Here is a 21619-nt window from a genome sequence, read left to right as displayed (position 1 = left end):
GAGGTGCTAGAGACACCTCATTGACAGTCCACAGGCTGTAGAAGAGTACTAACATTTCCATTGTAAGTCACAGGTCGACGCAGCTCACCTGTGCACCCACATCAGTATAACAACAAATACATTCTTTTCTCTTGCGATTAACACCGAACAAGTAAAGCCACCGTATTCTTCCTTTCACTAGAAGTAGAGCAGAGAATAGAGCCACAGAGTGTACCGACTCTGTGAACGTTGAAATTGTACCTTGCTATTTCCACCACGGGTTCTAGCTCGAGTTAAAATTTCAAAATAATTCCCTAACTGTTCCTGCCGCGCATTTCAGTTAGCGTGCCTTTGGCAAAGAATTAAGTAAGCAGCCTACAGTAAGTCTGAGTTGCTGTATAGAATCATTAGAGGGTGAAGCTGACCTCTCTAAAAGAGAACCGCCAGTCACCTTATCAGGTGATTTGCATAACCCCCCTCCTTTCTCTCCAGACACAATGGAGAACTTTTGTGAACAGTTCATCTCATCTGTGGCACAGAGCCTTCAGACAGGCTACTCTGAGTTTTTGCAGAAACTAAATCTCAGTGAGTGCCAAGAGGAGATCAACGTGTTACTGAACAGCAGATCTGATGAAGTAACATCATCCAAGGGTCCATTATTAAAATGCTTGCTACTGACTTTCTACAAACAAACCTGTCTCTTGGTTCAGAGTAAATCTGCCCTAGAGAAAAAAGTGGTAGCACTAGAGGAGCAAAGTGCTTGTCGCCTCCACGACGCTCAAGCAGCAGACATGAGAGCCATGCGTTATTTAGATGTCCTGCACACCACAGAGTCCCAGTTTTTGTCCTACAAGAACAGGTGGTCGAAGTCTAAACCAGAATGTCCTCCCTCAGCCGACTCGGCCAGTCAGTGTGATTCAGGCTTCTCCGACTCCCACTCTTTTTGTAGTGAAAATACGAATCCCCCGCCATGCAGAAGATGGGAACAGTTACCAGCGGACACAAAGTCCTTAAGACAAACTCCACTGAGAGACAGCGGTAACGGCTACGCAGCTTCCCATTGCTCCGACACAGACAGCGAAGAAACCAGCAGTGGAACTTACACAAGTTCTCCTCCAAAATCTTCCTATCTTTGGAACAAACCTGTAATTTGCGACGCGCCTCCTCAACCTAGCTTAGTCTCGCCTTCACCAGAAAGGACGCCACAGCGCTTCCGCTTTGAAGAGCTTGAGAGCATGGCTAAAGATATTCAACATTTTGATCCCGACAACTCGAACCATAATATTGACGAATATTTGAGAGAGTTAGACAGACTCCTGATTGACCTCCCCCATGCCTCCTCACGGGAGAAGCTCAGACTAGTCGGGAAGACCACAACCAGACATGTCCGCAGTTTCATAGGAACACTTGCACCCAGAACCCAGGACCGATACCCCAGACTTTGTGCAGCACTCAGGAAGGAGTATAGCCGGGACTGGGATCCCGCCGCCGCTACGATCAGTGCCCTCGCCGTCGTACATGAGGGGCAGGAATCACCCACGGAGTACTATTGGCGCTTCAGGGCCGCCTATGCTCAGGGCCGTAACTCCCCAGGAGTGGAGGAAGAGCCTGCCTTCAAGGCCCTCTTCCTGCATAACCTACACGAAAGTGTGCGCTACGATGCCACCATACACTTCAGGACACATCGACTCTCCATGCAAGAGATTCGTAATTACGCACAGATGGCTTGGGAAACCCACTTAGCGCGCAAACTTAAAAGCCAGCCCGCTAACTTCGACACATCTGCGTCCGAAACGTCTGCCGCCTTAAAGCATAGCCCTCGTAACAGCGCGAAAGGGGGTGAGCGGCCAGCACGCCCCAGGAATCAGACAAAACCAAGGAACAAGACTAACTCCCAAACATCCGCCGCCTTAAAGCAGAGCCCTCATAACAGCGCAAAAGGGGTTGAGCGGCCAGCATGCCCCTGGAGTCAGACAAACTCCCAAACTGACGAAGATAGGGATCCGTGCGACCCGATCGAGAAGCTGATAAAAACGATAGCGCTATGGCGTGACTCGACCCAACCATCACTAAACTCCCCCCAGAAGCCTGGTAAGAGACGGCGTGGGGATACTGAGCATCACCGACATGCCCACCAACTGCGTCGAGATGGGCATTCACACAGAAGTAGTAGGAAGCCCTACTCCGAAATTCTGTCCCAGTCACGTGAACCAGCAGTGTACAAACATGACAACTCAGATAATGACAGCGCCTCTGACATTTCCTCTGTTTCTGGCTACATGGAGCGTTACAGCCCTGAGCCACAACATAGTAAATATGGCTAACTTAAATCTTCTCCAGGAGTAAACCAAACGACCACTAACCCCTTCTCCTTTTCCTCGCTTTCCTTTTCCTCCTTCGTTCCGTTTTCATAGTTGGGGTGTGTCCTGTTTGAAACTACCTGAGTGTAATGACAATGTTGATGTTTGTGAAAATTGTGTCTTAGCAGATGTTTGATATAGGTTAGATGGTTAGAAATCTCTGCCCAGACCGTAGAAATCTCTGCCCAGACCTTGCCTCAATCTCTGCCCAGACAATGCCTCCATCAAGTTATGGACTTTAACCTGAATGACTGTTTAACCTCTTTTCCATGGAATATACAGACTGTTTGGACTCCCCCATGTTTCAAGGAATACATGGACGGTTCGGCCCTTATGTTGCTCCGAAGGTTGCGTCCCACACCTCAACCTTCAGACCAAAAGGGGGACTGTTGGGACCTAACCGTTAGGACTACACAATGCGGCCTACAGAAGCCTACACATGCGGCCAGGACAAAGGGACAAAGGGGATTAAAAACTACACCGCCATTTTAGTTTCACATCTCACCCAGGTGAGAGATGCGACGCCACCCAACCATCCTATTGGCTGACATCTTCAGGGAACCCCGGGGGGTCCCCTGGAGCGGCCTGAGCTTTATAAACCGAAGCCGCCCGGAGAACGTTCTCTTATTCACTCTTACTCCGACTCCTACTCTGGCCTCTTCCTACAACCGGCGCAACACCACGTTGCAACGGGAGGCGACCCCCTCCCGCAGCGCACCGCTGCAACAAGAGGAACCAAGCCGGTTCCTGCCGTCCAGCTACCAGACGCTGTCTGAAGTAAGCTGACTAAATCGCCAAGCCGCGATTATATCGCCGTCCGTGGAAGAAAGAAACACGGACTGTTTTCTTTATTTGAGTTTGATCAACGAGAGGAAACCCGCTCCGCTCTCGTCTGGACGAAGCCGACTCATCACGTCCCCCGCTGACGCCGGGGACTCACGAACCACCGCCGTTACGGAACGCCGTCATCGTCTTACGCAACGATACCAGTAAGAGGCTATCAGTCTGGGCAGAGACACAAGTGATAGTGTAGGATATGCTTGTAATTCTTGTTAATGTGTTTTAAGTTCTGATCGCGGACCGCCGAGTCCGTTGGTTCATGTGCTGCTGTATTTGAATGCTGATCGTGATCGCCTCTGGGTTGATTTCTGTAACAGTGTTTTCGACTAACCTCCGCCATATTCGCGAGCTCAGAAAGCCTCTACTATCAGTTAAAAGACCGGTCTCGCGGAATAAACGCCAGTTCATTCACGCGAGCCCGTGTGATAACGGCACGCTTTCTGTCCCTCCGAATATCGCTCGCGCATCCTCTCTCTCTTTGTTTGTGCCCCGCTAACACACACACACCGCACACACGTGTCCTAAGCCAGCTGTTCCCGGCGGGCGCTAGGGACATAGCTACATCTGGTGGCTACATACGGCTATCTCTCTCTCTCGCTACTCCGTCAGACCTCAGTGGCTCCGCCCCTGACCGCTGCGAGGAATAGCTCCACCTCTCTCTCTCTCTCGCTACCCCATCGAACCTCAGTGGCTCCGCCCCTGAACGCTGCGAGGAATAGCTCCATCTGGTGGCCGCACATCAGCTATCTCTCCCTCTCTCTCTCGACACGCACGCACGCACGCACACACACACACACACACGCACACGCACGCACACACACACATACGCACACACACACTCCACGTGTGTCTCTCCTTCTGTTTAGCTTAGTTTTGTGTGTTAGGTAGTTAGGTAATAAGGCTTTGTTAATTGCAGTGTTATTGATTGTGATCATTATTACTGATTTTAATAAATCTTATTATATTATAACTAGCGGTCTCTTGTGCTTGTTGTGTGTATGTCACTGGATAACAGCAGGTTGTGAAGGCTAGTGCTTGAATTTCACGCCTTTTTATTGTTCGATTGGTTTTGTACTCCTATGCCAATGATCACGATGATTGGCATGTGAGTATAAAACCTTCATATTGAGACTGAATACAGTTTTAGGTTATCTTTTCCCTGATCCCAGGGTGGTGCCCCGTTTATTCATGATTATATCATGATAATATATTAAATATAATTATTAATACCGATAATCATATTGATATTGATAGTTAACTGTTGATAACCAAATCTGCTCCTGCTACAACCCCAACAGATGCTACCTAGTGATTGACAGTTCGCTACCACAGCTAATTGATTTAGAATTTGCCATGGTTTGATTTAACAACTTTCACAGGAGACAATGGACATCCAGTTCTCTTTAATATTCAAACACAAGTCCAGCTTGAGGTTTGAGGATATTGATCCTGAGTCATTTTATCCTGAATGTTCCTGTTGGGTCTCCCTCCTCAAGATAATTGCTGTGGCAGACTTTTGAAGTTTGAAGGGAACTTAGCTGAATTTTTGGACCATCTTTCTTTTCATGACCAAGCCAAACCTTCGGGTTGCCATGCCTTGTGCTTCTCCTTTTAAGCCGAACGAAAGTACAAGTACGAGCCTCTGATCTTCCCACTTCCTTCCATCCTATTTCAGACTTTATTCCTTTTTCTCTCCAGCGCAGACATGAGTGCTGTTTGAAGCTCCAAACACAGTCTTTTCCCGTGATCAAGTCTTGAGTTCCGTGGTGAAAATGTGCCTTGTTTCCCCACTATAGAGAATGTATTTGGTTCTTTGGCATCATTATTCATCTCGTCTTCCTTTTTCCCCTGAGATGAGATCTATCTGAATCCATGTATACTGGTGGATACAGGTGATCACATTACATTAATCTTTCTTAAACTGTGTCTAAGGAAGTCTATTGTAATTGATTTCATACATATCCAACCCATATCTGCTACAGTACTATCTGTAAAAAGGTCTGTAAGAAGACTCAGCCTCGAATCCACTGCTACCTTAAACTATTGGCCTGGGGAGGCTGTAGATATACACGTGCTAGGCCCAACACATGTTGTTGCCAAGCTTTCTTAACACTCCCTGTGAGAAAGCTTCACCTGCAGGGCATGACATGTGGGAGTCACAACCGTCACAACTCTATCATTTCCTCTTGCAGGAGTGAAACGCTGGCCTAAAGCAGTGCAGTGCTACAACAGAAGCAGACTGTGGTTGACAGAACACCAGTGAAGGAAGGATTACATTTTTTTTTTCTGTTTTATTTTATCCCGTTCCGATCCGCTATAATGTGCCAGAACAACCCTGATACAGATCCTTAGGATTGCCTCAAGTATCAAATATATTCCTCTCCGACATAATAACCCACCTGCTGTGTTCACACTAAAAGCAAAGCAATTTTTTCATCCCAGTGCTATTGCAAAAACAGTCAATGGATAGCTTCATATAGATGCGACACAAATGAGGCAAATATGCCATCGCATATTGGAGTATTTCAACTTGAGCAAAACATTTGTGTGGTGCTGTGTCATGAAGGCCTATCAGCATTGAGATTCTACTGGTGAAGATTCACCTTGGTGAAATTCAATGATATGAACTCAGGCACAGGATGCCGTTTGGTTTCCCGCCATATGTGGGACTTCCACAACATGTACAAAGCCAACCTCTCCACTCTAGCGCATCCAGCACAAGTGATGCAAATAAACACAAATAACCCAAGGGTCAAAATGGCTTCATGTTTTGTGTGAACACAGCATCATAATTGTAAATGGCCAGTGTATCTATTGGCAGAAATTGAATGTCCCATTCATAAAATTGAGTTTTTCTTGTGGACAGAGTCACCAAATTAAATATTACATTGTCAAAAGCAGTGTACTTACTCAGCATGCCCATGCCCAGCATGAAGGCATCCATCGTGTACGGTAGACCCCTTGCCCGACCTCGTGTCCCTGGAGGAAACATCACTTCCTTAGGCTGGGCCTTTTTGCATTCTACCTGTGGAGCAAGCACAGCAATACTACTGTGACAACAGAAAACAAGATGCCTGACAGTATACTTTTAGTGCCAATTTCACTTATCACTTTTGCTTTAAATTAAGTTTAATGAGAATGTTTAGTTTGGTATACCAGATAGTGGTGAGATGGTAATGGCTAGTCAAAGCTATCAACAAGCAAAGAAGCAAAAAGGAAGTAGCATAGAAGTTCTAACTAACATTATATGATTAAAATGGAGCCAGAGATCACATTCTATTCTTTTTATTTTATATTGTGATGGAGGATATGGTATCATACATTTCAGGTGAGAGTGTATTTCTACCGTGTCTCCCACTGCTGAGCAGCAGTTGCTAAAAGATTAAAACTGGTGCGCAAAGAATCTTTGGATAAATTGGAGCATTAAGGATCCATTAGGTGGATCCTCTGAATCCAGGAAAAGAAGGCCACATTTCTCGGCTGCATTTGAAGGAGTCTTTGAAATGGGACGTCCTGTCACAGCCGCACTCGCATCGGGACCCACAACACAACTTTGTTTTTATAATCAATTATATATACTGTATATATAGTTTAAAACGTCTTATTACAAGCTACCTTCAGACAGCATGTCTTGAGCTTGTTCTCTCAATTCAACAAGGACATTCTAAATCATTTGAGTGTGACCTTTCAGATTGGCTGTATATTGCTGAGTAAATTCCAAAGTAAATTAAAATAAGTGTATTCAACCTCCTTAAAGCAGGACTGCTCTCTCTCTCTGTCTCTCACTCACACACACACACACACACACACACACACACACACACACACACACACACACACACACAGCATCCCTTGTTCCCCCCTACATCCTCTACTGCCTTTATCAGGGGGGATATCGGAAATGCTAATTTGTCCTGGATTGCACCAAGGCCATTAGCTTAAGGTCAGAGAGCCTTTGTTTTTAGTGGTTGTGCCGATAGCAGCCTTACGCCTCAATCGATAGGCCTGAGACAGAAAAACACAACGTGCCAAAGGCCACTTTACCCTTCAAAGTTCCTGCTCAACTGAATACAACTGTGTTCGCAGTGAATGGGAGGTCGGTTGTAATTATGAACCAACCACATGGATACAGCTAAGTGCTGCAGAGAGGGCACCGTTTGGGGTCGCAGCAGAAACCTGGTGCCCACCTACTAATAGGCATGAAGATGCTCCCCAACCCTTTGAATGCAGACGAGCCAATCGTAGCAAAGCATCGACCCACTCCGACAACTATTTCTGGTTAAATGGCAATGGTAAATGGACCTGCATCACAAGCACTTCACACTACATGTCAACATTGACACACACACACACTGATGGCAGATAGCACCTTGTATGGAAGTCTCTGCTATGCTAGCTACACTCAGTGGCTAACGTAGCATTTCTCTGCTAATCTAGCTACTGAATGTCTACACATGCAGCTTTGACTTTTTAATTATTGTTTGATTCGGATGACGTCAGAGTGAAACCAGGCATCACTACTTTCTACTCACACCCAAACCAGTCTAATGCCTAACCAACCAAGGCAAACATTACTAGCCAATCAGAGGCAGCGTGGGACGAGTCAGGCCTTCTACATCATAATTAGCCACCTGCTTCTGTTTGTTGCATAAAAAAACATTAACCCTCATGTGATGTTCGGGTCTGTGGGACCCGTTTTCAATGTTTGCTAAAAGAAAGATGATACAATTAAATACTTTTTCAACCTGAGACTTACTGGTCTTGGCTCATTTTCTGTGAAGAACATATAACAGAACATATTTTCAATGAGTGCCCACTGTGGACCCTCTATGCATTTACATGACATATCTGGTGTTCGGGTCCACTGGACCCGGGGGCAAAAACAGTGGAAAATGCAGGTGCTGTGTACCTTCACTCTGTCCTGCACCCTATCTGGGTCAGTATGTGTGTGTGTGTGTGTGTTTGTTTGTGTGGCCAGGAGGTCAGGAGTGTGTGTGTAGGTGGTCAGCAGTGTGTGCATGTATGTGTGTGTGTAATAAAAGCTTTACGTGTATGGCTCCTTATCACAATCGATCAAGATGGCCGAAAGAATACCTCCACAGAGGGTGTTGGAAATTATGTTAGAAGAGAGAGAAGATTGGGAAGATAGTGAAGATGGCTATTCATTTAGATATTTCAAAATTTCAGGATCACATTTGTCAACCTTCAGAGACTGACAGTGAGTTGGATAATCAGGATGCGGATCAGCCTTTTTTTTTTTATGGCTGTATTGAAGAGCTTATACTACAGTGGGTCCACCAGACCCGTGAACATTGGCTGTGTAACAAGTATGAACACCACACAAGGGGCAAACTGCCGTTGTCAACAACATGCCTTTGAATTGGTCCGATGTGTACATGTTGGAAACAAATATCAGAAAAATCGTCTGTGGTCTGGAAAAGTAAATGCCGCAATATCACACAGTGGCATTCTATCGCTGATGTCAATTGGACTAAATACAGGTTAGAAAAATAACAAAATGAATCACACAAAAATGATCTAGTGTGCAAAGGCCTTAGCTGTAAAGTTGACCTTGAATTATGAAGCTTTGTTAATTGCTCAGGGTGCTGCCCTGCCGCTGATGTTCCTCAGCTGCACCCGTCAGTCCTCCACAGTTCTTCTGTTCGTTGGTTGCAAAAATTCAAAAATCGGCTAAAATCCAAGATGGTGATGGCCAAAATGCCAAACTCTAGGGTTCAAACTGTAGTCCACAAATCAACGGGTGATCATGACAACTACATCCTCTACTTATATGTAGTATATGGTGTTTCCTTGTACAAAACTGTAGTCCATGTAAAAATGGACAGCTAGCCGACTGTGAGGAGATATGCGCTGAATTTATAAAATGGGTGTATTGGATTCAAATCACACATTCCATCTTTAAGTCGTTAGAGAAGCTGTTTAGATCTTAAATCTGTAAATAGAGAAGTGCTCTGCCAGCCGACAGTAAATGTCTCTCAGTGTTGGCTTTAGATTGGCAGTGCCACCCACTCATGTCCCCGAGGGAAGACAGAGAGTGGTGGATGGGCCTTGGCCACTTGGCAGGGTGCAATTAGTAACCCTCCGGGTGACAAAAGCAGAGCACAGAAATACAGACAGAAGACAGTAAGGCAGGAAGGCTTGTCATTAAAACATGTCCTCACTGACCTTTACCAGGGTTGCAGTCGAATAGTCAAAAAATTTGGTCCTAACTCCTATTCCTAATGCCTTTTCCTTGACCTTAGGGTGAAACGTCACAGGGTTAAGGAAAGGCGATAGGAGAACTCAAAAGGATTTCAGAAAAGTCGACCTCTGTGCTCAGATCCGAATCCGACCAGACTTTCACTAAGCTACGTCATTATAATGCGCCCGCTGATGATTGACAGCTGATGACCGGCGCCGGCGATTGACGTGCGTCTCCGCTGGAGAAACTACAAATGGACTACAAAAATGCGTCGTCCACTTGTTGTATCCTATGTTAAATCTGAATATCTGGATATCTGAAAGGAAGCATTGGAGCTCCTTTCCTTTGCATTTAGAGAGTCCGAACGGCTCTTATCATGGCAGCCACTTGTTTACTTCTGGGTCACTTCTTCAGTTCGGAACCTTCCTAAGCAAAATAGACTATTTGACCGCATCCCAGGCTCAGTACCTTGGTAAGAGCTCACAATAATGCATTGTGTGTGACTGAACTCACCAAACTGAACAAAACATGAGTAGGGTGATACCATTAATTACCATTCTATGAGTGATTCAAATTCAAATTATTATTATGTGGTAAATGGTCCTCATTTATATAGCGCTTTTATCCAAAGCCCTTTACAGTTATGACTGACATTCACCCATTCACGCACACATTCACACACCGACGGTGGAGTCAACCACGCAGGGCGACAGCCAGCTCGTCAGGAGCAATTAGGGTGAGGTGTCTTGCTCAGGGACACCAGGCACTCAGCTAGAAGGAGCCGGGGATCGAACCGGCAATCTTGCGGTTGCCAGCCAACCCGCTCTACCTCCTAAGCTAGTTTTAGAAGAACAATCCTTGATGGGGATTTAACATTAGGGACCGTTGACATTGATATAGATGTCATAAAATGAGATGTTCAATCCGACCCCAGCTGGACCATCGAGGTCTGCTTTGCTTTTAAATGACTGAGACAGGATTTCTTATAGGAGCAGGTGCATGCTTACTGTAGCTATTAATGTATATGTGTGTGTCCTTGCTATAGAGCGTGGGGTGAAGCAGAGTGCCATCCCCCTTCTTTATGTGTAACATTACATCCAGTGAGGAGGTCATAAAGCCTGGTTAGCATTACAGCACCGGCCACCAACTGCTGTTGTTGCCATTTGACGTACACAATTATGTGCAGGAAGCTGTTCCCTCCATCTCCCCTCTCATCTTTCTGTCTGTCTGTCTGCCTGTGATCTCTACACGATCGACGCTCTGTAGAGAAACCGCTGTGTTCCTTCGCACTGGAAGGAGCCAGTTAGGGTGACTCGGGTATTTGATCAGGATACTTCTTGGACACCTCCCTCTGAGGTTGTTCAACTAAGGGAAGACCCTGGGGCAGAACCCAACCACAGTAGAGGGTCTATGCTGTATATCTGACATGCTATCTTGGAATGAACATCATGAATGGAGTCCCTCAACCTCAGCATGGATAGAAGGCAGCTACTATTGGACACTGTTGGTTAATCTGGGATTTTACTGGAACCAGGGGAACACAGAAGAGACAGAATATGTCTGCAATCCTTCTGATATTGATACTGTAGCTGAGGAAGAGTTTCTTTATCAGGCAGGAAACAGAAGAGAAACCAATGACATTGAAACAGAATGTATGAGATTGGGTGCCTTTAATGAAGAGGATGGTAGTTTGGTACAGATCGACCTACCAATATTAAACATGAGAGAGATTGATCATAGACAAATACTTTGTGTTATTTATAATGGGGAGGAGGTGAGACAGCAGGATGCATAAGGATCTTTGCAGACATGCTAGGTAAAGCTTGAGCTCTCTTATACGATATGAATGCATCATTATTGTCTAGTAGGAATTAACTTGAGTATATGACAATAAGTGATCCCAAAATCGACTAACAAGTCAGATTAATTTTTTTTTTTTTTTTTGTAACAATCAGTAGATGCTTCAGTCCATTAATCACACCAATCCACTCTGGAATCAAATAGCTAAAGCTTCAGTCCACTAGATGGCATACAGACACTAACACTGCTCTGTTTTTGGTGAAACCTGAAAAGTGTTCAAGAAGAAGAACAAGATGACTCCAGAAAGGCCGATCCATTTCAGGTGGAACCGGCCGGTGGTCAAAGGTTTTATTATTCACTTCCTGATGTCAGTAGTTCCAGTAGGTCCTCAGACGGCACCGAGCAAAACTCTGTCAGACTGGGCAGACCTAAGACACTACATTCCTGTTTCTGTTTAAATCGGATTGCAGCGAGACATCCTACAGTGTCCTGAAGGTCTTTTTTAAAACAGTGTTCAGCAGTTATGTTGACTTCACATTTCTTATTGTGTAGGAAAGAGAGATAAGTATGCCCTTAAAATCGCTCCAGGGCAGAAATGTGATTATACGGACATGAAGAGGGACTAAACTTTAAATCAATTTTCAAATCCTGTTAAGGAAATGTTTCTTTTCTTGTTTAGTAGTAACTTCATGATACATACATCAATGAATAATTAAGTGAATCAATAACAAGCTCTGTAAGTGTATTTTTTAAGGTGGAAATAGGACTGTACACAGTGTGTAGATGAGCACTTCCATATATCGGTCACACATATTGTTCAGCTGCGTGTCTCTGTATTCCCTTGTCGACACACATTGGTGTTGCTGAGCAGTGAGAGTGAGGTCAGCAGTACCCCAGAGAGGCTGTAGCTCAGGTCACATGGTGCATCGCATCCTTTCACTGCATCTAACCAGCAGATAAATATTAGAAGAACACCCATCTCTGTTTATGCCTCTAGGTGCTCCCGCAAAATGAAAGCGGCAATTGTATTTCACCTAATTTTACATATTTTTCTGGAAAAAAAAGGCAATTATTTACCATCGAAGGCAAAATTAACCCTGCACTGAAGTCCGACATGTTCTCATTGGAAGTCATCACATGCTGATGCTTTGCATCGTTTTTTAATGAAATGTGTAGCCCAGCGCACAGTCAAAGGAAACACATGGTTAAGGTTGTGAATTCAAACCAAAATCTGTTTCAGGAGAAACACCTCAAAATAAGTATGTTAACCCTAAACAATGTAACATGGGGATGGAAAACACACCATGAACATCAGCAATGTAACTTCAGAATCATTCAAAAACACTGGGACATGAACACGGGTCTGCTCGTAGAAAATCCTGTGTTTGTTTCAACCTCCACCACCCCAACAATGTAATTCAGCTCAGGAAACAAAATTGCAGCTTTTGTGTGTGTTTCTTGCTGTAGGTAAGTACTCTTGTATTTTCACAATGCATTTGGGAAATAGGGGCTTATATTAGTCCACGCTGACAGCAAACAAAAGCAAATAAAGAAAAACTACTGCTACTTCTGTACTGAGTTGGAACTTGGTATTATTGCCTGCGAGGGCTGGGGTTCCACACTGTATTTTGTCTTCTATGTTTCTGTTTCACCATGTCTTCTTATGTGCCCTCCCCCGCTGGTGATAACAATGCATGCAATTCCCCTGCAGCCCAATTTAAAGCGGGCCAGTCGATGAGCGGCGTGAAAGGAGGACGGGGCTGCAGCGTCTCCATGGGGACCTATCGACTAAAATAAAGAAATCACGGTCAGCACTGTTGAGCTCCCCAAACAATAAGAACATGTGATGTGCTATCATGTGAAAATCAATAGCTAGCAGGTGCGGGGCTTCTTCCTACTGTCTACAAGTCTGGGCTGTTTGGATGGTGTTAGTTACATGCTGACTCAGTGATAATAATGAGACCGGGGGAGAAAGAGCTCACATTGACAGCAGCGAGGGATCCTCTTAATTAAGGCGAGACAATGTGAAGGACTGTGTGTGGACTCAAAAATATGAGCAGAGCAGAAGGAGGAAGTGCAGAGTGAGGGGGCGGGTCAAGTCAGGAATCAGCAGATGAAACCGTAACAGACGTAGCGGTGTCAGTAGTCATACTGGGGGACCCGAAACCACTTGTGGCAGAAATACAGAGGGGGTAGTTTGATATTGAGATAATCAGGTGGGTCCAGAACGTGGATGGGAGGTGGGCGAGGCGACGTGACAGTCGTGGAGATACATTATCCTCGACAGCAGGGACGTGCACATCCAGCTATCGCTGCCATCTGTGCAGCCTGTCTGACAAGTTACGTGTCACCTGATGGCGTTTATGGGATCAGGTTGGGGATCCTGTGGGGATCTGCCCCTGGGAATTTTCTTTTTCTTTGATAAAAAAAATATTTTGAGGCTCTTTCCAGATTAAGTATGAATTGATTTAAGTTGTTAATAATATTTATTAGGATTAGGATTATGGAATAGAAACATAATTAACATTTATTAATTTAAATTAGAAAAAGCAACAAAATGGTGGAATGTAACTAATTACACTCACAAGTACTGTCCTAAAGTACAACTATTGTGTACTTGTACTCGAGTATGATTAGCGCTTACACTAGTATAGTATATAAAATTCATGTATTTTGCTCTGTGGCAGGTTATGTTTGAATCAACCAACGTAAAAGTTGAGTAAATATCTGATCATTACATGGGTGTATTCCGTTAAATCAATGTGTTACTTAAATGCATTCTTATTGTATGTAAGACAATATTTCATCTTATTCTTTCAAATCCAACTTCAGTGTTGTACAACAGACTCGAAACCAAATCAAAAATGAATAGGCGATTATAATTCAAAGCTGTTGACTTTCATATCTAAGTAGGGCTGTTTGAATAGTTTGGAGCTTCATGTTTAACACTGTCATTCAAATTTGATAAAGATCAGGGAACACTCATTAGCATTTGTAGAATTAGACTGTGGGGGATTGTTTTTCCAATAAGAGAATTTTAAAGTCCAAAAGTCAGACTTTATTGAAAAAAAGATAACCGTAATAATTTCCAAGATTCATAATACATTTAAATATTCCACTTGAATCCACATTTGTTGCTGTTCAGACTTCCAAAATCAACAGTCACTGAGATACGAAACACTATCAGGCAGGTCACCTGCATGCAAACACACCTGTATTAACGTGGTGGTCTAGCAGCAATCTGACGGCACCATAAATCATATTTTTTGTCACTAATCTTATTCAGCTCGTTGATGTTGCTGTGTGATTTTACATTTACATTTACATTTAGGTCATTTAGCAGACACTTTTGTCCAAAGCGACTTACAATAAGTACATTTGTCAAAAGACGGAAACAAAGAAACCACAACGTATCATTGCCGATAAAGTAAGAGCTAAAAATAGAACAAGTGTTAGGTCCTCATCTGAGTAACGTAGTACGTTAAGAGCGACAGTGCTAAGATCAGAGTGCTATAGGTAAGGTTTTTTTTTGGGGGGGGTGGGGGGGGGTGTTAGTGGGTCATGCTATGTAGAGTCGAGTCGATTTTAAGATAAGAAGGTTCGCCTGTTTACCACTTTGAATGTTCTTCTATATATGCTATTTTCTATTTACTCCATGTCCATTTCACACCTCCAGGGTGGCAACTGAAAGAATAAAGCTGAAAGGAAAGGGTAATTTACCCAAAAGGATGAATTAAATATCTTCTCTTGTATAATAATACATCTAAGTATCACATTAATTTAATGTAACACACAATATCACTGTAGTCAGACCTATTCATGCTCTGTGATTTATTGCTTTTAGACTGATTATGTATTTGGAGTGTTCATATTTGTCTTATATTATAGTTCGCTCTTCGTTTGCTCACTGACAGTATTGGTTGTGATTGGTTGAATGCTGTAAACTCCGCTGATTTTAATGTGAACACCCTCACAGCCAGATTGAGAAACGCTGGTTGATTTACCGTGTTGAGAACCACCGTCATCGGACCGGTTAGTGGGACCAGATACCCTAAAGACACCCTGGGTGTGCTGAACCCACTTCGTAGTCCAGACCTCAGGTCATTGGGTTTTGTTTTTTGGGGTCAATTGGAGGGATTTTGCAGATGGAAGATATTTGATATAATGTGACATAATGGTAGTTTGTTCACTAGCCATGGAACCAGCAAGACATTGTTCTGGACTGAACCATTAAAAGTCCCCCAATCACAACAAACACTAGATAATGCTTTGAACATTTAAGCTGAAGGTTGGGAGCAGATCCACTAACCTGGGACCTTCTGTTCACTGTGACCTTGCTGTATCTGTTACAATGACAAACCTTCAGTCATGTCCGACCATTCTGGTCTAATTTGCAGAGCATCCTGGTGTGGAAATTGAACACGGGGGCAGAGGTAGGGCTGGGTTGTTCTGCCCTTTTGCATGCTTTGGGATCGTACACACAATTTCATGGTTAGTGATCAGTTGCTGAGAACAGACAGCTGACCTCCACTTCTCTCAGTATCTCACTGGTGTATGTGTGTGTGTGTGTGTGTGTGTGTGTGTGTGTGTGTGTGTGTGTTTCCACCCTGACTGGTCCGGTATCAGTTTCCACAATCACCTTTTCACTGCCACACTGAGGAAAATCAAATATTAATCCCGATCTGTGTCAGACATGCTGAAATACAATGGGAGCCACTCACCATTTTATTATTGATTTCATGAAAATGGATCTCGCAGACTTTCTCCACCACATCCTCAATTTCAAACGTTACAAAGCCAAAACCTGCAGAGGAAGACAGACGGGGGAGAGAGAATAATGGCAAGAGGGGAGAAAGAGGAGAGAAAGAGAAAAGAGGGGGAGGAGGGGACACTTGGTCATGATTCCACAAAAGCCAAGAAGAGTCATTTCTATCGATTAAGAGGTGGAAATGGAGCCTTTCACCTCACACAGAGCTTCCTTTGCTTCCTCTGGCTCGCTAAGCTTTAGAGTCCTGATGCAACAATCAAAGAGATACACATCTCACAACTGGACCTCAATGCTTTGATTCAGAGTGAAGAGCAGAATAAGAGCCATGGAGACAAATAAAGGTCTTAGACTTGTTTGTGTAACACGGATGTTTACAACACGGATGCACATTGTGAAATCAAACTAATGTATTTAAGGCGGAAGTATCGTTCATGAATTTTTTTCTTCTGTCAGTCGGGGCGACAATCAACGATAGACAAAAACCCTCATAGTTAGATTTAGGATTAAATTCATAGTTTGGGTGCCAAACATTGGTCTCATGGTTGAACGTCCTGTGTTGTTGGACCCATGCACCTCCTCAACAGCCCGCCATTTGTAGTCTTTCTCAATATTAAATCCTACTGCGTTTCATTCACATGTCCACCATGAAAGGAAAAGGAAGTAAGACAGGGTTATATAAGGATTCACGAGCATTAGCTGATCATTTGCAGGTCACACAGGGATATTTGTGAATCAACAGAAAAGCATCCATTACACAGCAGACAGACAAATCATTGTGGTGCAGACATTGGACATATCTATATTTAGACTAATTCAGTACATCGCAATTTCTTGAAGGAATATGGATTATGTATCCCTTTAAACAATATACACAGATTCAAAAAATATATGCCTATTAAAATGTATAAAAACAAGGCTTTTTCTGATTATGATAATTGATACAGCACTTCTTCTTAAATGATTGTGAAACACAGTGACAAAATAAAACTTGGCTTCGGCTCTCTACCGTCAACAATCACCAACTCTGGTTTAGTCTATATAAACCCTTCATTCCCCCAGTTAGAAGTGAAAATAAACAGCTATTATCTTATCTACCAGACTCTACCAGGTAAAATTATTTTACCTTGCTGACTGTGACTTGACTGAAGCAAAATAAAAACTCATAAAAACTATCTTGGTTAGCCTTAGTATTTCTACTTTCAACAATCTGTTGAACGAGTCTTTCACTACGCAACAAAAGTAGGAGAAACTATCAGGCCTTGTAGATTTAATATGAGTGAATATGGCAATTTCACACGTGTTCACAAACATATTTTGGCGGACTGCTGAGGTGAAATAACTGCCGGTTTACAAGCATATTTCCAGATCAGGGACAAGAAATGTACATAGGATTGTGGGTTAGAAGCATGGAGGATACAGACATGCATCCTTTAAATTCCTTGGTATAATTTGATGGATCAGTCGGCAGGATTCAATGACCAAGCATCCCTGAAAATCAGCTGTTGAAGGTTCCTTCCTTGACACTGAGAAACCCCCAGCAGCCTACAGGGAACTATCACAACATGATATATGAACTCTTCCTTCCCTCTCAAATACTCCGTAGCTCTATCACAGCTCTAGGTAGCCCGACACATTTACCTGTCATATCTGAGCCTGACATTGACGAGTGGTGCAACTCTGTGTCCACAGACGCGCCATACCATAGGAAGCAATATTTGTTGGCGATGAGTTTGTAGCATTCTAGTTGAATAACAGCATTTACATTTCAAAAGGCCTTGTCCAGCCTCCACTCCGACAAAAGGGCCGACTTATATTTACACATCAACTGGAATCATTCGCATGTTCCTGTGGATGACAGGCAAGGCAAATACAATCAAAGACCTCGGTCCAGGTTTCTGAAGCCAAGAAAAAAGGAAACCTGTATAATTCTTCCTTTGCCTGCCACGTCCCCTCCTTCTGCTCCTTATCAGGACCTAAGCCTCCACTGACATCCAACAAATCAGCTGTCAGGGGCAATTTCTCATCGAGCCTGTAGCCAACATACAAACGGGTGGGTGGGTGGCATTGTCACTGAGGGAGGTGATGAAGACTGAGAAAATAATGTTATTGTACTATATATATATATATATATATATATATATATATATATAGAAGTACCCAGATCCCAATGGGCCATACCCCAGAAGGTGACTGAGAACAACAGGGCCAAGGTTCTGTGGGACTTCAGCTTCCAGACTGACAAACAGCTCCTGGCTAACCAACGGGACATAGTGGTGGTGGACAAAGAGCAGAAGACAGTGATAGATGTGGCGATCCCAGCTGACTCCAACATCAGGAAGAAGGAACACGAGAAAATTGAGAAGTACCAAGGGTTGAAAGAGCAGCTGGAACAGATGTGGAAGGTCAAGGCTAGCGTGGTCCCCGTGGTAGTGGGGGCACTCGGGGCAGTAACCCCCAAACTGGGAGAGTGGCTCCAACAGATCCCAGGAACAACATCTGAAGCCTCAGTCCAGAAGAGTGCAGTCCTAGGAACAGCCAAGATACTGCGCAGAACCCTCAAACTCCCAGGCCTCTGGTAGAGGACCCAAGCTTGAGGATGACACAGATACCACCCCACCAGGGGTGAGAAGGAGTTTTTTTTAATTTTTTATAGCAACTAATATATATATATATAATATGTAATATGTAGCATGATCCCCCACTGACTTCTCACCCATCAGTAGGCTACTACCTTGTGTTGCCTGGATGACTTAGCCAATAGGAGGCAGCGCTGCTCAAAAGCGAGTTTGAAACAGGTGGCATCCTCTGGTTCTGAAAAGTGAAGTCAATGCTGCATTATGAAGCCAACTTTGTTAACAGCTTCAATCCAGAATCCACATAGATCCAGATCCAGTAAGGTTGCTGTTCGGTGTGTCGCTCTGCTGCTCGCGCTGCAGTCCAAATATGGTCACTTCCTTCACAAAAATAATCCAACATGGCATCATCAATCTAAAATCTAAAATCTAAAATGCCAAACGTAAGACTTCAAAACCAAAGTCCACAAACCAATGGGTGACGCCGTGATGACTACGTCAACACAACGTATACAATCTGGGCCAAAAGGCACCATACACCCTGACAAACAACAGTCTCCTCATGCCATATAGGGAAAATATCACTTTTCTCTTTATTTTCTAACTTATATTGACATCAGCTGTCCCAACCGGTCCCCTCAATGCAACAACATGTAACTTTCCATCGGAGGTGCATAATAGGTGTTCATAGCAATTATCAATGTGATGGAATGGCGTTTCATACTTATTAAGATTTGTAAGGCCCACAACACACACACACACACACACGCACACACACACACACACACGCACATAGAGCTGTTTACAGCCTCTCACACAAAGAAGCAGGCAGAATGAAAGCCACAGTCTTAATGCCAGACCCCATCGGAGTCACCACCCAAATACAATTAAGATGCTGAATCAATGGGGTCTTGGCTGACCTTTACGTTCAAGAAACCCCCCCAACACAAACACACACACACACAGTACTATGACAAGATCCTGATCACGAGGCTTGTGTGTTGTGCAGTTAGAGTCACTATGTTTCATCTTTTATTGGAAGCAACAGCTAAAATATGCAATTATGTCAGAATGTTCATATTGTATATGTTCACAAGTTGTTGATTGTTTATACTGTATTTTTATACTGTACATGTTTACAAGTTTTTGTAAATTGACGTTTGTAAATTCGATAGCGATTTAATATTGATTGATTCATGTCAAACAAGATTGTCAAGGCTGACAGTGGGGATTAAAATGTTTGGTGGTTTATTGAATATTGATAGTTAAAAAAGATTGGTTGATTTATAGACAGGGAATTAATATATCGGCAAAATGTAAATTCATGTTTATGTTGTAAAATAGTTTTTATAATTATTAAAACGTTAAAATGAGTATTGTCTTTGTTTCCTTTGTTCTTGTTTTTACTTTTAATTTAGCAAATCCAAAGCATGTTTGTGTGGTAAAATCACAGTTGACAAGTCACATTTGCAATTTTTTAGTGTATTATTCAAATTTTAAATTAACAGTACATTACTGGCTACTGAGTTGCATTACTTTTACAGTAAAACATTTAAAATACAGACAATTACTGTAATTTACATACAGCTACATACTGCTATATCACAGTAATTCCATGGGCATGGCAACTGTGAAGGTACAGTATATATCTGTAGTTGCATTGTATTTTACTGTGAAATATTTACAGTACATTATTGTGAAACATGTGCAGTACATTACTGTGAAATATTTATAATACATTACTGTGAAATTACTGTAAAAATAATGCACCCTGTAGCCAGTAATTTACTGTCAATTTACAGTGAAAAATTTTAACCGGAGAGACGACGCTACATTTTGGCCTCAACACTGTCGCTCGGGACAATGTAATCAGCTGTAATGAAATAAGTGCACGTGAGTGAGCCATAAACTACATGGCCACACACATACATAGGGCCCCCAGGATCTCACTAACATTCAGAGACATTTGCATGCTAATGGCACAGCCTTTGTGGAGTATTCATAGGTTCAGTATCTTGCCCAAGGACACTTGGACATGTGGAACGATGGAGGCAGGGAGGTCTTCTGAGTGGAGGACGACCAGCTCTACCTCTGAGCCAAAGCTGCCCCAACAGTAGAAGATGTAAAACATTGGTAAAAAAGCTGAAAAAGTGTCAAGGTCCGATTGTACATGCAGCTACTGCTCCTGATATTTATGTTAGTTATGTCATACTATGTACCATCACAAGGCAGAAGAGCTTTAAAGCCACCTAGCATGGAATAGGTAACCCAGTATCGTGCTGAGCAACAAAACAATTGGAAAATGTGTGTCAATGTATACAAACCACAATTTTTTTAACCATTTCACAAGCTGCCGTGAAACTGTTGGCACTATTCAGTACATCACACTTTTACAGTGTCATCAGATTACCTGATTGTTGAAGCCTGTACTGTGTTCTTGGATCTTTGTGTTTTACTTGTCACTTAGCTTTGAAACACATGCTATTGTATTATAGCTGCTGTGATCAGTCCACCCTGTGTTGACTGCTACAGCTACAAAGTAACAGTTAGCTGCTAAAACATGCAACAACATTTAAGGTAACTTTTATGGAAGATAGACATGCAGCGCTACATCAAGGTCTATAGCTGAAATGAAGGAAAGTCATAATTTAAACACATCATGGGTTTGTTTCATACAGAGGTTTTTAATCAGCTGACATGTCACTGAGACTTCCCTGATGCTGCTGTATTGATTTTTACAAAACGATCTATGTCCCATTTAAAATCACAGGAGAAAATGCTTCTTTCTGAGGGTAAAATTGAATTGATTCATTTGTTTCAATTGCTATTATTTGTATATTATATTTGCACAGATTTTAGATTAAATCTGTGCTAGATAGCAAATTATTCAAGAAATCCCAACAACTACCTCCAAATATTTTGAAAAGAAGAAAACCTAATCACATTGAAGTGTAAAAACCTTTCACGTATGAGGCCCATTGAGTGTTTTTTTTTTTTGCTCCTCTTTGCTGATGTTGTTGTTTGCCTGACACACTTTATGACACCTATTTGGTATCACATTACTTTGCAATATTAATGATGTGTCCTGGATTCATGT

At 43.0% G+C, this 21619-nt stretch overlaps 1 protein-coding gene across 7 annotated transcripts in view; it reads right to left on the bottom strand.

The window, feature by feature from the left end:
• LOC311019813 (RNA-binding protein Musashi homolog 2-like) overlaps nucleotides 1-21619 on the bottom strand; it is a 185293-nt gene that overhangs the window by 34630 nt on the left and 129044 nt on the right. For all 7 annotated transcript variants that reach the window (XM_084019411.1, XM_084019412.1, XM_084019410.1 and 4 more), the window contains exons 8-9: nucleotides 15903-15985; nucleotides 6090-6204 (exon numbers count right to left, since the gene is read on the bottom strand). In XM_084019411.1, the coding sequence (XP_083875537.1) occupies nucleotides 6090-6204; nucleotides 15903-15985 (198 nt within the window). The remainder of the gene's footprint in view (nucleotides 1-6089; nucleotides 6205-15902; nucleotides 15986-21619) is intronic.

The sequence above is a fragment of the Eutrigla gurnardus genome (genome assembly GCF_963514095.1).
Source record: "Eutrigla gurnardus genome assembly, chromosome: 10".
In the NCBI taxonomy this organism is placed as follows: domain Eukaryota; kingdom Metazoa; phylum Chordata; class Actinopteri; order Perciformes; family Triglidae; genus Eutrigla; species Eutrigla gurnardus.
This window is presented reverse-complemented; position numbering and strand designations above follow the sequence as displayed.